The sequence below is a fragment of the Doryrhamphus excisus genome, chromosome 19 (genome assembly GCF_030265055.1).
Source record: "Doryrhamphus excisus isolate RoL2022-K1 chromosome 19, RoL_Dexc_1.0, whole genome shotgun sequence".
In the NCBI taxonomy this organism is placed as follows: Eukaryota; Metazoa; Chordata; class Actinopteri; order Syngnathiformes; family Syngnathidae; genus Doryrhamphus; species Doryrhamphus excisus.
The window spans coordinates 3,058,457-3,076,619 of NC_080484.1; the positions used below are offsets into that span (position 1 = coordinate 3,058,457).

The 18,163-nt window shown below is 36.9% G+C and overlaps 1 protein-coding gene and 1 long non-coding RNA gene across 4 annotated transcripts in view; one reads left to right on the plus strand and one right to left on the minus strand.

The window, feature by feature from the left end:
• The window catches only part of crb2a (crumbs cell polarity complex component 2a), a 27,404-nt gene continuing 9,241 nt past the window's right edge, over positions 1-18,163 (plus strand). The window contains exons 1-7 of the mRNA XM_058056472.1: positions 1-100; positions 9,053-9,712; positions 11,212-11,407; positions 13,323-13,462; positions 13,891-14,061; positions 14,157-14,270; positions 16,697-17,629. Coding sequence (XP_057912455.1) covers positions 34-100; positions 9,053-9,712; positions 11,212-11,407; positions 13,323-13,462; positions 13,891-14,061; positions 14,157-14,270; positions 16,697-17,629 — 2,281 coding nt within the window. The 5' untranslated portion in view covers positions 1-33. The remainder of the gene's footprint in view (positions 101-9,052; positions 9,713-11,211; positions 11,408-13,322; positions 13,463-13,890; positions 14,062-14,156; positions 14,271-16,696; positions 17,630-18,163) is intronic.
• The window catches only part of LOC131106926 (uncharacterized), a 17,754-nt gene continuing 10,047 nt past the window's right edge, over positions 10,457-18,163 (minus strand). For 2 of the 3 annotated variants that reach the window (XR_009120167.1, XR_009120168.1), the window contains 4 exons: positions 15,365-15,435; positions 14,396-14,535; positions 11,314-11,386; positions 10,457-11,218 (listed from right to left, as the gene is read on the minus strand). This is a non-coding gene — a long non-coding RNA (uncharacterized LOC131106926). Of the gene's footprint in view, positions 11,219-11,313; positions 11,387-14,395; positions 14,536-15,364; positions 15,436-15,707; positions 15,752-18,163 lie in introns of those variants that run through there. The other variant, XR_009120169.1, reaches the window with a different exon arrangement.

The following is an 18,163-nucleotide window of genomic DNA, read 5'->3' on the forward strand; positions in this document are numbered from 1 at the left end:
CAGTAGCCTTAATGCATCGTGGAGGTCCTCATCATGGAGTTGGAGAGCATTTATTTGGATCTAAAGACTCTCTTGCTGACCATGATGATGTTCAAATGGGGTGAGTCCACACTCATTGGTTGTTTGTGGGTGTCATAAGGTGACTTATGACATCTTATGATAAATAATATCACATGTTTACACCTAAAGAATTCATGAAACTGAAACATTCATAAATAAAAACGTATATTGTATAATGTAGAGTATAAATAACTATGTCAATATAAATAACAGTAGGCTGTAGTCTAGACATGAATTCAGAATAAATGATAGACAATGGGGGTTTCATAATATGAATGAATGATATCAGGATAAATTATACAATAACATCTCATAATAAATGACTGAAATTGGGATTAATGATATCAGACACTGTGTTTCAGAATATAACAATGAATGAATTCAGGATAAATGATATCAGACACTGTGTTTCAATATATAATAATGGATTAATTCAGGATAAATGATATCAGACACTGTGTTTCAATATATAATATGAATGAATTCAGGATAAATGATATCAGACACTGTGTTTCAATATATAATAATGGATTAATTCAGGATAAATGATATCAGACACTGTGTTTCAATATATAATATGAATGAATTCAGGATTAATTATATCAACACTGTGTTTCAGTATATAATAATAATGAATGAATTCATGATAAATGATATCAGACACTGTGTTTCAGTATATAATAATAATGAATAAATTCAGGATAAATGATATCAGACACTGTGTTTCAATATATAATAATGGATTAATTCAGGATAAATGATATCAGACACTGTTTCAATATATAATATGAATGAATTCAGGATAATTGATATCAGACACTGTGTTTCAGTATATAATAATAATGGATGAAATCAGGATAAATGATATCAGACACTGTTTCAGTATATAATAATAATGAATGAATTCAGGATAAATGATATCAGACACTGTTTCAGAATATAATAATAATGAATTAAATTCAGGATAAATTGTATCAGACACTGTTTCAGTATATAATAATAATGAATTCATGATAAATGATATCAGACACGGTTTCAGTATATAATAATGAATGAATTCATGATAAATGATATCAGACACTGTTTCAGTATATAATAATAATGAATGAATTCAGGATAATTGATATCAGACACTGTGTTTCAGTATATGAAAATTAATGAATTCAGGATAAATGATATCAGACACTGTTTCAGTAAATAATAATAAATGATTTCATGATAAATGATATCAGACAGTGTGTTTCAGTATATAATAACAATGAATGAATTCAGGATAAATGATATCAGACACTGTGTTTCAGTGTATAAAAAATAATGAATTCAAGATAAATGATATCAGACACTGTTTCAGTATATAATAAAATTGTATTAATTCAGGATAAATGATATCAAACACTGTGTTTCAGAATATAATACAAATGAATGAATTCATGATAAATGATATCAGACACTGTGTTTCAGTATATAATAATGAATGAATTCATGATAAATGATATCACACACTGTGATTCAGTATATAATAATGATGAATTCAGGATAAATGGTATCAGACACTGTTTCAGAATATAATAATAATGAATGAATTCATGATAAATGATATCAGACACTGTGTTTCAGTATATAATAATAATGAATTAATTCAGGATAAATGATATCAGACATTGTGTTTCAATATACATATAATAATGGATTAATTCATGATAAATGATATCAGACACTGTGTTTCAATATATAATATGAATGAATTCAGGATTAATTATATCAACACTGTGTTTCAGTATATAATAATGAATTAATTCAGGATAAGTGATATCAGACACTGTTTCAGTATATAATAATAATGAATGAATTCATGATAAATGATATCAGATACTGTTTCAGAGTATAATAATAATGAATGAATTCATGATAAATGATATCAGACACTGTTTCAGTATATAATAATAATGGATGAATTCGGGATAAATAATATCAGACACTGTGTTTCAGTATATAATAATGGATTAATTCATGATAAATGATATCAAACATTGTTTCAGTATATAATAGTGAATGAATTCCGGATAAATTATATCAGAAACTGTGTGCTTCAGTATATAACAATAATGAATTCCGGATAAATTATATCAGACACTGTGTTTCAGTATATAAAAGTTAATGAATTCAGGATAAATGATATATACAGTAAACCTCGGATATATCGGACTCGGATATATCGGAAATTCGCTCACAACGGATTTTTTATAAGAGATTTCGCCTATTTCGGACAAAATCTCCAGTCCCGTTCCAATGCATTTCCATTAAATTTCCCTCGCATATATCGGATGGCCGCATCGTGGCGCTCCGATTCGCCGAATCATGACAGGCCGCTATACGACGTCATTTGCAGCATTTGCAGCGTTGCCTGCGCGTCCAGGTACATTGGAAACATAGTCAAGGAAGTGCCTTTTTAAAATCCGATTTACGCATATACCGGATATAAATCCGATATATGCGTAAAACGGACATTTTCCGGTATACGCATATAACGGATTTCGCTTATATCGGACAAAACCAGTGGGAACAATTGAATCCGATATATCCGAGGTTTACTGTATATATATGATATAATATGATATATTGTACTCCGGAGTGACTTATAGTCCAGAAATTACGGTAGTCAATAATGTTGGCCATTATATCTACTATGTAATCAGTATCGTATCAGTATATTTTGTGTCTTTGGGAGAAGTCACTTCTTGAATCATGTCTTCAGTGAAGGTAAAAGTAACATTAAATGTTCATTTGTCCTTTCATTAATGATCACGAATCATCCTTCCAATGTTGTTTTGCTGGTTTATTCCAGACTACTGTATGTTTAGGAACTTTGCAGACACAAAATGAACAAGGAGAGTTGAATAATTGTCAGTGCGATTGTGAAAGGAGATGGAAGACTGAGCCTTGAGTTTAAAACCTGAAGGTGTTATCTGCTGGCCATTCTGTCACTCCAAGATTAGAGCAGCAAGGGGATTGACCGGAAGAGGCCGTAGGGATTACAACATGCAAAGGCTGCATAGGTCAGCGAGGCTATCAAACGTAATGGTAATGGTAATGGTTTGATTTCATTTGAACATGCATCAGATTACAATTGAGTGCATCCCATAATCAGTTCCCAGTTCCACATGTCCAAAAGGAGTAGGAAGAAGCAAAGCTTATTAAATCCTACCCCTCCATCTGGTACTTTTACAATCAGTAACTGTCACATTTGTTCACTTCCTGCTTTCCTGATTTAATTTAATTTAATTAAATAAAAAAATTACTTAAATCATATTAGGAAAGCAGGAAGTGAACAAATGTAACAGTTACTGATTGCTAAATACAAGGATGAAGAGTCTTGAACCAGTCATGATGTGCTATATATATCACTATATTGACACTTACTATGGTACCCATTATGGCATTGGATACACATATCGCCTTGTACTTCAGTATGTGACAAAATAAAAATTAAATTAAGTATATTTAAATTAAATAAATGAAATTATTATTATTATAATTATTTAATTGAATTTATTAAATTATTTAAATTATTTAAATTTTAAATTTAATTAATTTAAATAATTTAAATTTAAAAACTGGAGCCTATCCCAGCTGTCTTCGGGCGGCAGGCAGGGTACACCCTGGACTGGTCAGCAGTCAATCACAGGGCACATATAAAAATTAAATCAAATTAAATTAAATTAAAACATTTAAAATGTAATTTATTTTAATCATACTTTTAAAGTAATAAATTAAATTAACAATAATTTATCATTATAAATTAAATTAATTAAATTAAATCAAATTAAAATGTAATTTAATTTAAAAAAATGGGAATGAAAGTGCTTGGAAGGGCAGCATAAATGATAAAAGTTGGTAATGGATTATCCCAGATTACTCTGGGTGAGAAGTGGGGCCCACCCTGGATTTATAGCTAGTCAGTTGTACTGCCCGGATTATTGCGCTCCACAACACAGATACCATAACACTAAGTGTTAATACAAATTAACAGAGTTAACCCACAGCAGAATCAAGACAAATTAGCATCAGTGAGGCAAACTAATTAACTAAACTAGGGTCACTTTGGGTGACCGAACCACATAGTCGGTATCGAAAAAATGGAAATATTACAAATAGCGCCTCTCACCTTATCTGTAACGGAGAGACCTCCGCCCTATCGAGAAAACTCATTTCGAACTCCTATAGAGCAGCTACACACAATAACCCACACAGAAAACTTTCTAGATCTTCCAGAACCTGCATCAATTGCAGATGTACTTCCTTGGATTTGTACTTCTGGCCAGAACTGATTGTTCGATTTCCCCTGGGCACACTCACTCTGCTGCAGTGTTGGGCACGTTACTTTAAAAAAGTCATTAGTTATAGTTACTAGTTACTTCTCAAAAAAAGTAACTGAGTTAGTCTACTACACCCACCCAAGTTCTCTGATGAGCTGAAAACGCAATCTTACTAAACCTTAGCCAATCCTCATCGCTTATGTGCTCGAAACACCCGCCCACCCAAGTTCTCTGATTGGCTGAAGATGCAATTTGACTAAAACCTTAGCCAATCCTCAGTAACGTGCAGTAACGGGGTGTCAAAAATGGTAACGGCGTTACACTGACAATAAAAGTAATTAGATTATCATCCATCCATCCTTTTTCCACCGCTTATCCGGGTCCGGATCGCGGGGGTAGCAGTCTCAGTTGGGAAACCCAGACTTCCCGGTCCCCGGCCACCTCCTCCAGCTCCACCGGGAGGACACCAAGGCGTTCCCAGGCCAGCTGTGAGACATAATCCCTCCAGCGTGTCCTAAGTCGACCTTTTCCCGGCTGGGCATGCCCGAAAAACCTCACCAGGGAGGCATCCGGACTAGATGCCCGAGCCACCTCAACTGACTCCTCTCAATGTGAAGGAGTTTGATTACCTGTTACTGAAAAAAGTTAAATTTCAAACGCCGTTATTCCCATCACTGCTCTGCTATGATTGGTCACAGTCCCAAAATATTTCCTGACTACTGCGAACATCACTTTTTTAATTGAACGGGTATGGGAGTTGATAATAAATGAATTAACTATTGGAAAGCAGCCACGCCCATATAAGGAAGCATGCTCCTCTGTGACATCACAAAGGAACAGTTTTGCAACACCCTCTGAAACCGACCATTTTGAGCCATCCCAAACTTCTTTCAGGGCTCACTTCCAAATGCGCAAAGCTTATTATCTGGAACTTTGGGATCGTTTAACACAGGGGTCTCAAACACGCGGCCCACGGGCCAAATGTGGCCCGCAGGACACTAATTTGAGGCCCTCGCCTTGATATGAAAGTTTAATTAAAAATGATTACGTTTGATTAATGTTCATGTTAAAGGTTAAATAACTGTTAATAGTTATCCTCCCTATCCGTGTGGAAGTGGTAAGTTTTTGGCTATTTAAGTTGAAAGGAAATAACTTGAAGGCTACCGTTTAGGTCGCTAGCTCTCTAGTTTGCGAGTTAGCATGTGTCTCGAGACCCTGCAGTTGCGCAATATGTTGTAAATAAAAAGAGTATAAATGTGACTATAGTCGTGTTTTGTCATGTCTACAGGGCTCTAATAATGCTTTGTTCATTTTAATCTGAAAAAAATCATTTGTCTACCCACCAACTATATGTGGTTTCTCAAGTTTTTATTATTATTATTATATTTATTTATTACTGATTGATTGATTTTCTTTATTCTTGATTTGTTTATTTATTTTTCATCTTATTTTGTGTAGAAAAATAAAAAGTAAGATATTTGAGAACAGTGGAATGTTTTATCAGAGCTTTTATTGTAGAAAATTGAAACCAAAGCAAAGTTTATTCATTTTTCTGTTAATAAATGCGTTTTTTTTTTGTTTTTTTTTTTTGAAAACCTAGACCCGAGCTCCAGTGGCCCCCAAGTAAATTGAGTTTGAAACCCCTGATTTAACACGAAAATACCACATTCTAACTACATTGGTCCTCTTTAAACTCCTCCACTTGGGGTAGAATCTCATCCCTGACCCAGAAATAGCATGTTCTCTGGGCGAGAATCATGGACTCGAACTTGGAGGAGGAGAAGTGGAAGAGCAGTGTGGGTTTCGTCACGGTTGTGGAATTGTCGACCAACTGTACACTCGGCTCATTTCCAGTGACTGTTGGACTGTTGGACCAGGGCTGCCCCTTTGTCACCGATTGGGTTTGTTACTTTTACGGACAGAATTTCTAGGTTGAGGGGATGCGGTTCGGTGGCTGCAGGCTTGGATCTGTGCTTTTTGCAGATGGTATGGTCCTGCTGGCTTCATCAGGCTATGATGTTCACTCACTCACCCTCCGTTCTTGCAATTTGGTCTGTCCTCCCAGCTGATTTGAACACAATATGTGTGTATTTAAACACAAACAGGAGCATGGAGGATGTCTTTGTTTTGGCTCTCGGTTGAATATTCGTTCTGTGAATTCCTGATCGGATCTCTCCTTTGATTATATGGTCGTGATGCATTGAAGGCCTGGGTCAGGTCAGTGAAGGCCATCTTAATAGTCTGTGCTGTTTGCAGGCATTTTTATTGAAGTTGACACATGTTGGTAATGGTAATGGTTTTATTTCATTTGAACATGCATCAGATTACAATTGAGTGCATCCCATAATCAGTTCCCAGTTCCACATGTCCAAAAGGAGTAGGAAGAAGCAAAGCTTATTAAATCCTACCCCTCCATCTGGTACTTTTACAATCAGTAACTGTTACATTTGTTCACTTCCTGCTTTCCTAATTTAATTTAAGTATTTTTTAAATTCTTTTTAAATTAAATTAAATATTTAAATTAAATGAATTACATTATTACATTTATTTGATTAAATTTTATTAATTTAATTTAAATGTATTCAATTTTATTAATTTAATTTAAATGTATTTAATTAATTTAAATTTATTTAAATTAAATAGATTAAATTATTTAAATTAAGTTAATTTAATTATTTAAATTAAATATTTACATTAAATAAATAAAATTATTTACATTAAATTAATGTTATTTAATTTTATTCATTTAATTTAAATTTATTTAATTTATAAATTTAATTTAAATTAAATTTATTTAAATTAAATACATTAAATACATAAAATTATTTAAATTAATTTAAATTAAATTTATTTAAATGAAATACATTAAATTAATTTAATTATTTAAATTAAATTAAATTAATTTAATTAAATTTTTTGTCCCGTACCGAAGTAGGAGGTGATATGAGCATCCAATGCCATAATGTGTACCATAGTAAGTGTCAATATAGTGATATATATAGCACATCATGACTGGTTCAAGACTCTTCATCCTTGTATTTAGCAAACATCAACTGCTTGTATTGTTTCTTGAATTGGCTCATCGTTGTGCATTGTTTGAGGTCCTTACTCAATCCATTCCATAGTTTGATTCCACATACTGAAATGCTATGGCTAGCATAACGTAGTCCTAGCATAGAAGTGTTTCAAATGTACTTCTTCCCTGAGATCATATTTCTCCTCTCTTGTAGAGAAGTATTGGATGACATTTTGAGCTAATTGGTTGTTTTGTGGTTGCATGTTGAAGATCATGTTGTTAGTCTAAAGCCTGCTTGAGTCTGGTAGGATTTTGTCATCCAATGGTGTTAAGCGATTATTCATGATCCGAGCAAGTGTCTTGCCAGGACTCGCCGACAAGAAGATTCTTCTCTGATTCCCGCAACCAGATTGATTGCTCTTCTTCTCGTAGATAGCCGCAATAGCTGCATAAATTGTTAAAATTCGTCCAGAGCTTAATGTGCCCTGCCATTGGCTGGCTGTCGAGGGTATACTCGGGTATATTCTCGCCCAAAGTCAGCTGGGTCAGCAACATTCTTCTGCTGTGTGAATGCTAGCGGACCCGCCTCCCCACACAGCGCTTGACGAGGGCTCATTCACCCACAGGCTGTAAACATTCACAGAGTAAACCAATTCCAAGTTACGCTTGAGGAAGTTTCCAGACACTGGTTTTCATCAATAAATGAATCCAGGATAAATCATATCTGAAACTTTGGGTTTCATTAAATCAAAATTAAGAACTTAGGATAAATGATATGAGTATTTATTTAAAAAAATAATAAAAATAAATAAAATAAATTAATAAAAAAAAATTAATAAGTGAAAATACATGATATCAGGCACTGTGGTTTTCATTAAATAAAAATAAATGAATGAATTCATGGTACAGAATATCAGACACTGGTTTTCATCAATAAATGAATCCAGGATAAATCATATTAAGTCAAAATTAAATTAAGAACTTAGGATAAATGATATTAGTTTTTATTAAATAAAAAATAAATACAAATAAATAAATGAAAAAATAATAATAAGTGAGAATAAATGATATCAGTCACTGTGGTTTTCATTAAATAAAAATAAATGAATGAATTCATGGTATAGAATATCAGTATATCAATATAAATACATTAATTCAGGATAAATCATATCTGAAACTGTGGGTTTCATGAAATCAAAATTAAATTAAGAACTTAGGATAAATTATATGAGTTTTTATTAAATAAAAAATAAATACAAATAAATTAAAAAAAATAAAAAAAAAAAAAAAAAAAAAAGTGAGAATAAATGATATCAGGCACTGTGGTTTTCATTAAATAAAAATAAATGAATGAATTCATGGTATAGAATATCAGTATATCAATATCAATACATGAATTCAGGATAAATCATATCTAATACAGTGGTTTTCATTAAATATTAATGAATTAATTGACACTAATAACGTGATATCTGACACTGTGGGTTTCATTAAATAAAGAATTTACGATAAATGACATAATACACTGGTATTTATGAAGTAAAAATACATGAAATTAAATACAAATAGATTAAATTTAGGATATAGCATATCAGACAATTCAATTGTTCAATGAATTGAGTATAAATGATATCAAACACTTGTCGGCTTTGTTTTTCAGGAATCTTGTGCACAGCCACGCCTGACAAATGCTTGTCGACCCCCTGCCAAAATGGAGCTACCTGCGTGGACACCAAGGATGATTACGCCTGCATTTGTTCCACTGAAGGGCTTAGATACGTGGGCAAAAACTGCGATAAGCTTTATGATGCTTGTTCTTTTGCTCCGTGTAAAGACTGCATCAGCACTCCGGGTATGCCGGAATACCGCTGCATGGAGGAGGTGGACGAGTGCCAGAGCAACCCCTGCTCGGAGCCACATTCCCTGTGTGTAGATCAACTGAACGGGTACTTCTGCAGGTGTCCCGCAGGTTATGGAGGCCCGCAATGCCATCGGCGCGTGAATGACTGCGTTCGGCAACCCTGCATGAATAACGGGACTTGCGTTCTACGCCCGCAAGGCTCTGAATGCCAATGTGTACCCGGATACGAGGGAAAGATGTGTGAGGATGATATCAACGAATGCTCGTCAGAGCCTTGTCAGAATGGCGCTATCTGCATCGACGGGGTGGCAGAGTTCCATTGCTTCTGCGTGCCTGGTTTCCAGGGCCACAAGTGTGAAATTGACATTAATGAATGTGCATCCAGGCCCTGTGCTAACTCTGCTACATGCATCAATGAGAAGGACCACTACGCGTGTGAGTGCCTGGTGGGCTTCACAGGTAAGACATCTACACACGGGACTTTGAAAAAAAATACTAAGATTTATATTCCGGATGCTCTTCCTGATGAATACCGATGATGCTTACTAGTGGAGATTCCATACTTCCCAAAAAGTCCCACTTCATATGTTGATAATGTTCTCTGTAGGCGGCATTATGAATTATCCTTACTGACCTTTTTTGCAGTACATTTAGCAAGTGAAGATTGCTTTTATAATACAGTAAACCTCGGATATATCGGATTCAATTGTTCCCACTGGTTTTGTCCGATATAAGCGAAATCCGTTATATGCGTATACCGGAAAATGTCCGTTTTACGCATATATCGGATTTATATCCAGTATATGCGTAAATCGGATTTTATCCGTTATAAAAAGGCACTTCCTTGACTATGTTTCCAATGTACCTGGACGCGCAGGCAACGCTACAAACGCTGCAAATGACGTCGTATAGCGGCCTGTCACGATTCGGCGAATCGGAGCGCCACGATGCGGCCATCCGATATATGCGAGGGAAATTTAATGGAAATGCATTGGAACGGGACTGGAGATTTTGTCCGAAATAGGCGAAATCCGTTATAAAAAAAATCCGATATATGCAATGAATTTTTATTGGAAATGCATTACAGAAAAATCGGTTCTTTTTTATCTGTCCGTTGTGAGCGAATTTCCGATATATCCGAGTCCGATATATCCGAGGTTTACTGTAATAATAATAATAATAATAATAATACATTTTATTTGTATAGCGCTTTTCAAAATACTCTAAAGACACTTTACAGAAGAGTGAAGTTGAATAAAGCAAGTAAAGCGAATAGAAGAGACACCAAAATACAACATTCATTGGTTAATACACAGTTAAAACATGAGTAAAAGCGGGGGTGGTGGGGGGTGGCGGGGCACAGCAGTCAGATATAAAAAAGTTAGACATTAAAGAGGTGGGTTTTGAGTTGTTTTTTGAAGGTGTTAAGGTCAGGGCAAGCACGGAGTGAATGGGGCAAAGAGTTCCAGAGAGTGGGGGCAGCGATGGAGAAGGCTCTGTCTCCCCAGGTTCGGAGCTTGGTCTTACAGGGGAGTGCCAGGAGGTTTGAGTGTGAGGAGCAAAGGGGACGCGGGGGATTGTGTGGATGGAGGACGTCTGTGAGATATGGGGGGGTCAGATCGTGGAGGGCTTTGTTGGTGATGAGAAGAATTTTGGGGGACGGGAAGCCAGTGGAGGTTTTGGAGAACAGGGGTCATTTTATAGTTATTAGCCGATATTTCAATAAGTAAGATATGGTAGAACCAGAGAGCAATAAAGAGTTTGATTTTGATTTTGAACAAATTTTGCTTTGTTCAATACTGAAATATTTAATTTGAAATTTCTGAATTTCCCCCAAGACTACAAAGCATGCAGTAAAAAAGGCCACCATAGTAGAGCATGATAACATACCAGCAAGACCAGCACGACCAGCATCGTTATGACGTCACCATAAACTTGTGTTTCCTCTTCCACGTCAGGAATCAACTGTGAAAGTGAAATAGACGAGTGTGAGTCGGATCCCTGCCACAACGGAGCCACGTGCCACGACCTGATGGGCTCCTACTCGTGCGAATGCCCACCTGGGTTTCAAGGCGTCCACTGTGAAGCGGATGTCGACGAGTGCGAGAGTCAGCCATGCCTCAACGGAGCTGCCTGCCGCGACATGGTCAACAGGTTAGGAAATCAACTTTTCCTTCACTTCATTATTTGGAATTTTAGGAAGTGCTGTCAAAAAGTCAAACCCAAGCTCGTTCTTATCATGATTTACTGCAGCTGGTAGTTTATGTATGAGTACATATGTACATACGTACATATATTCTCTGAACGTCTTGTCAACTGTATGTCAAAAATACTGGCTATGATCCCACTTGTCAAAGATCCTTTCGGGCAGGGGTCTCAAACACGCGGCCCGCGGGCCAAATGTGGCCCGCAGGACACTAGTTTGAGGCCCCCGCCTTGATATGAAACTTTAATGTTAGTGCGGCCCGCTCAAGTTTGATACGGATGCTGTATGGTATCATGTACCCAGAAAAAATTATTACGTTTGATTAATGTTCATGTTAAAGGCTAAATAACTGTTAATAGTTATCCTCCCTATCCGTGTGGAAGTGGTAAGTTTTTGGCTATTTAAGTTGAAAGGAAATAACTTGAAGGCTACCGTTTAGGTCGCTAGCTGTCTAGTTTGCGAGTTAGCATGTGTCTCAAGACCCTGCAGTTGCGCAATATGTTGTAAATAAAAAGAGTATAAATGTGACTATAGTCGTGTTTTGTCATGTCTACAGGGCTCTAATAATGCTTTGTTCATTTTAATCTAAAAAAAAAAAAATCATTTGTCTACCCACCAACTATATGTGGTTTCTTAAGTTTTTATTATTTGCCGTTTTATTATTCTTATTATATTTATTTATTACTGCTTGATTGATTTTCTTTATTCTTGATTTGTTTATTTATTTTTCATCTTATTTTGTGTAGAAAAATAAAAATTAAGATATTTGAGAACAGTGGAATGTTTTATCAGAGCTTTTATTGTAGAAAATCGAAACCAAAGCAAAGTTTTTAAAAATTTTTTGGTTTTAATAAATGTGTTTTTTTTTTTTTTTTTTTTGAAAATCCAGTCTCACCCAGACCCAAGCTCTAGTGGCCCCCAAGTAAATTGAGTTTGAGACCCCTGCTTTAGAGTGATAGAGCACAGAATACAAACAATTGCAATGCCAGCGCTGGAGAGAACAGTCAGCCCCACAGCCAAAGTCTAGCGAGGTCCAAGCGGTCTTTAAAGTGAAACTGAGTACCTCTTCCTACCAATGATCAGGAAACGTCCACGAACCCTTTATTGGTGTATTGGTCTGAACTAGGAGGCTGGACATCTCAGCCAGGAGACAGAAGGTTTAATCGTAAAAAAAAACTATGGTTGTGTGTGAGATTAATTGAAAAGAACAGGATGTCTTTGTACCAACAGATGCCTGTGTCGTAGATAAGCACATACATATCGCAGTACCCAAAGACCTGAGTGGAACATATTCCATTCCTAACAGTTCTTATATGCCTGCAAAACAATACATCTTAAAAAAGACTGGTTCAAGACTCTTCATCCTTGTATTTAGCAAACATCAACTGCTTGTATTGTTTCTTGAATTGGCTCATCGTTGTGCATTGTTTGAGGTCCTTACTCAATCCATTCCATAGTTTGATTCCACATACTGAAATGCTATGGCTAGCATAACGTAGTCCTAGCATAGAAGTGTTTCAAATGTACTTCTTCCCTGAGATCATATTTCATGCGTGGGTTTTCTCCGGGTACTCCGGTTTCCTCCCACATTCCAAAAACATGCTAGGTTAATTAGCGACTACAAATTGTCCATAGGTATGAATGTGAGTGTGAATGGTTGTTTGTCTATATGTGCCCTGTGATTGGCTGGCCACCAGTCCAGTGTGTACCCCGCCTCTCGTCCGAAGACAGCTGGGATAGGCTCCAGCACCCCCGCGACCCTCGTGAGGATAAGCGGCAGAAAATGAAGTTTTCTTTGATGAGATACTGTTTCTGGATCTGTTTTGTACTATTTTTTTTCTTAAATGACATTATTTGTTGCAGCTACGAGTGTGACTGCAGTGACACTGGATTTGAGGGAGACCACTGTGAAGTGGACGTCGCTGAGTGTGTCTCTCATCCCTGCCAACATGGCGCCACATGTCTGGAGGGAGTCAAACAATACACCTGTCTCTGCTGGCCAGGTACATCAACCAAATAGCATGGTAATGGTAATGGTAATGGTAATGGTTTTATTTCATTTGAACATGCATCAGATTACAATTGAGTGCATCCCATAATCAGTTCCCAGTTCCACATGTCCAAAAGGAGTAGGAAGAAGCAAAGCTTATTAAATCCTACCCCTCCATCTGGTACTTTTACAATCAGAAACTGTTACATTTGTTCACTTCCTGCTTTCAATAATACAGTTTAGGGTTGTTTTTTTTAATAATGCACCTTGTACCGAAGTACAAGGTGATATGACCATCCAATGACATAATGGGATAATGGGGTTGCATGAAGTTTCAAAGTTGGCAAAGTTTGATTCGGAGGACGTGATGTCACATGCAACCGAGCCATTAATGACTGCAACTTTTTCGCATAAATCTGATCTTTTTTCTTTTCCTTCCAGGTTATGAAGGCACACACTGTGAGATGGACATTGACGAGTGTGCTGAACATCCCTGCGACAACGGTGGCGAATGTTACGAGCGTTCCAAACTGACCCACTGGGGTCTGGACTGGGAACCAAGCTACGCAAGCGTAGCTGGATATATTTGCCATTGCTCGCCGGGGTTTGCAGGTCGACTAAACACGAATGAAAAGATAATCTGCTTACAAATTCTCCCTTCTTACCACTTGTCAATCATCAGACATCAGCTTTGTTTTCAATTTCAGGCGAGAACTGCACTGTTAACATCGATGAGTGTGAGTCTGGACCCTGCCAGAACGGAGGCACTTGTCAGGATCAAGACAATGGCTATGCATGCACATGTCCTGTTGGATTTTCAGGTGGGACATTTTCGTTTCAAATTTGGAATGTGAGGAAATTAACATAAAGTGTTGCAAATATATGTAATATATGTATATGTACCGCCCATGTTGCAACGACACATCATCAGTAGGGTAAAACTAACCTGTCTCACGACGGCCTAATCCCAGCTCACGTTCACAATTAGTGGGTGAACAATCCAGGCATGCTACTGGGAAAAGTCTTTTATTTGCCTTGTTTTTGTTGCCCCTCCACCACCTGGAGGGGTTGTATGCCTTGAAAATCCTGTGGTACAGAATAAGGAAAATAATCAACGATGACTTGACGTATATTCACCCTCAGGATTTATTTTTCCTCTGAAAAATAACAAAACTTCAGATATATTAAAATGATTACTTCAACAATTACCAATTTGTGTCCAGACACATTTCACATTTTTCAATTAGCCTACTTCATGCTTCATGCTAGTAAACCTCGGATATATCGGACTCGGATATATCAGAAATTCGCTCACAACGGACAGATAAAAAAGAACCAATTTTTCTGTAATGCAATTCCAATAAAAATTCATTGCATATTTCGGATTTTTTATAACGGATTTCGCCTATTTCGGACAAAATCTCCAGTCCCGTTCCAATGCATTTCCATTAAATTTCCCTCGCATATATCGGATGGCCGCATCGTGGCGCTCCGATTCGCCGAATCGTGACAGGCCGCTATACGACGTCATTTGCAGCGTTTGCAGCGTTGCCTGCGCGTCCAGGTACATTGGAAACATAGTCAAGGAAGTGCCTTTTTATAACGGATAAAATCCGATTTACGCATATACCGGATATAAATTCGATATATGCGTAAAACGGACATTTTCCGGTATACGCATATAACGGATTTCGCTTATATCGGACAAAACCAGTGGGAACAATTGAATCCGATATATCCCAGGTTTACTGTATTAACTGTACATTAAAGCTGGCTAGCATTAGCCATGTCGCTTATGTTCAAATGCTCTACAACACATTTTGTAACAAACATTTAGCAGTCAGCTGTTTACTCTAGCAACTTTCTAAACTCTTTACAGCCGTTAAAATGTAAATTATCTCTACTTTGTACTAACCTGTGGTACAGAATAAGGAAGACAATCCACGATGACTTGACGTATTTTCACCCTCAGGATTTATTCTTCCTCTGAAAAATAACAAAACTTCAAATATATTAAAATGATTACATCAACAATTACCAATTTGTGTCCAGACACATTTCACATTTTCAATTAGCCTACTTCATGCTATTAACTGTACATTAAAACTGGTTAGCATTAGCCATTTAGCTTATGTTCAAATTTTCTACTACATATTTTGTAAAAAAAAAAAAACATTTAGCAGTCAGCTGTTTACTCTAGCAACTTTCTAAACTCTTTACAGCCGTTAAAATATAAATTATCTCTACTTTGTAGTAACCTGTGGTACAGAATAAGGAAGACAATCCACGATGACGTATTTTCACCCTCAGGATTTATTCTTCCTCTGTCGTTTTGTCACCTACTCTATACCACCATCGCTGCTAGCACCCCCTCGTGGACTTTGCGGTATTACACCCAAGCGCCAACAATGGAGATTTGGTTATTTTAGAAACAAACATATAAAAAAATAGTAGGGTGAATTTTTTTCTTTTACAACAGAATTTTATATGTATGACAGTAAGTATTACTACTCTTAAATGCTATAACCATATTTATGCATTTTAAAGTTTTTTTTTTAAAACCATGGTACCTTATATTTTATGTACCTTACATTTTCAACCATTCTGTCTTTATGCAACACACCATGCACACTCACACAACTGGAGCAAATCATTTCAGCGTCATGCACCATTATTCGTATCTCCTCTCTTGTAGAGAAGTATTGGATGACATTTTTAGCTAATTGGTTGTTTTTAGCCTTATGCATTATTTTAGCTGTTTGAAGATGAACTATATCAGCAAGTTGAAGTATTTGTGATTTTAGAAATAAGGAGTATGTTCTCTGTAGGCGGCACTATGAATTATCCTTACTGACCTTTTTTGCAGTACATTTAGCGAGTGAAGATTGCTTTTTGGCCTTTGGCTTTATTATTTATTTTTTATATTTATTTTATTTTGTGTTATTTTAATTTAATTTATTTTAAAAGATTTAATTTTAATTTTATTTTAAAATTTTTATTTTAATTTAAAAAAAATATTAAAATTTTAAAAATTGTATTTAAATTTTAAAAATTTTATTTTGATTTTAAAAATTTTATTTTAATTTTAAAAATTTTATTTTAATTTTAATATAGATTGCTTATTAGGCCATATTTCCACACAATAAGTAGATGGTAGAACGAGACCATTTCTTCTGACCTTTCTAATGATTTGGTCTGTACTCCCTCCAGAACAAAATGTCTCTGATCACATGTTGTTTTCCTGCAGGTTTTCTTTGTGAAGTGAATATCGATGAATGTGAAAGTCAGCCGTGTCAGAATGGCGGCTGGTGTGAAGACGGGACCGCTTCCTACATCTGCCACTGTCCTGAGGCAAAGGTGGGGAATCTTCCGTGGGGAGGCAGTGAGTGCAACGTCAAGCTCTTCGGTTGTTTCCACCATGAATGCCAAAACGGAGCCACGTGCTCGCCGTGGTTTGATGGCGTAGGACACGGCCACACGTGCTTGTGCGCTCCCGGCTTTTATGACGAGCAGTGCTTGACGCAAACAACCTTCTCGTTCTCCTCGCCCGGATTTATTCCCATCGAGGTTCCCCAAGAGAAGATCCAGATGGGGGTTGAATATGGTGACGATTATGGTTTAGCAATACAGTTGCGCTTTCGGACAACTTTACCCGACATGTTAGTGTTCTACAGAGGAGATTTGGAAACCTACCTCCTACTTGAGATTGTGAATGGTTCCCTTCAGGTGAAAGCCTTCTCTGATGGCTTTGAACTGAAATTGACTTCTCCTGACTTTGTCAACGATGGAGATTGGAGAGATGTTCATGTGTTTGAGAACAGCAAAGGCTTACATTTGCTTCTGAAAGGACCTGGCTGCAACGGAGACGGGTGCCGAGCTCAAATTGAATCACCTTTCCAGAACTTGGACAGCCTTTTCCATGTGTATGTGGGCGGGGCTCCAGAGGAATTGTTACAGAACTCCGTCAGCTATGAGAGCTTCATAGGATGCATGGAAGACCTGATCATTGACTCTGGACCTGTTCTTCCCCAAACATTCCAAGAGGACCAACATCTGGGATGTAGTAAAACTGAGTGGTGTGAGCCTGACCCCTGCCACGGGCGTGGACGCTGTGTGGACCTTTGGACCAGCTACCACTGTGACTGCCACCGTCCTTTCTACAGTGGAAGCTGCGAGGAAGGTAAGCACGCCTGTACACTAATAGGGTCCCATGACTGCGCTGACAGAATCGAAAAATACGCGGAAGTGGCGTTTGAGTGTGGAAGTATTTCCCTGACGGACAGCTCGGATGTGGTGGAATCTCATCACAAAGTCCGCCCCATTTACCCCGTTTACCGACGCCCTTTCTGAGTGAAATAAGCACGTGAGGCACATTTATTCTCGTTCCCGGCTAGTCTTCATACTTTCTCGACATACTTCAAAATAAGAGCGCTTTTTGCCACATGCTGTCTAATTGTGTAAACAAATTAAGAGTGTCATACAGTAAACCTCGGATATATCGGACTCGGATATATCGGAAATTCGCTCACAACGGACAGATAAAAAAGAACCAATTTTTCTGTAATGCATTTCCAATAAAAATTCATCGCATATATCGGATTTTTTATAACGGATTTCGCCTATTTCGGACAAAATCTCCAGTCCCGTTCCAATGCATTTCCATTAAATTTCCCTCGCATATATCGGATGGCCGCATCGTGGCGCTCCGATTCGC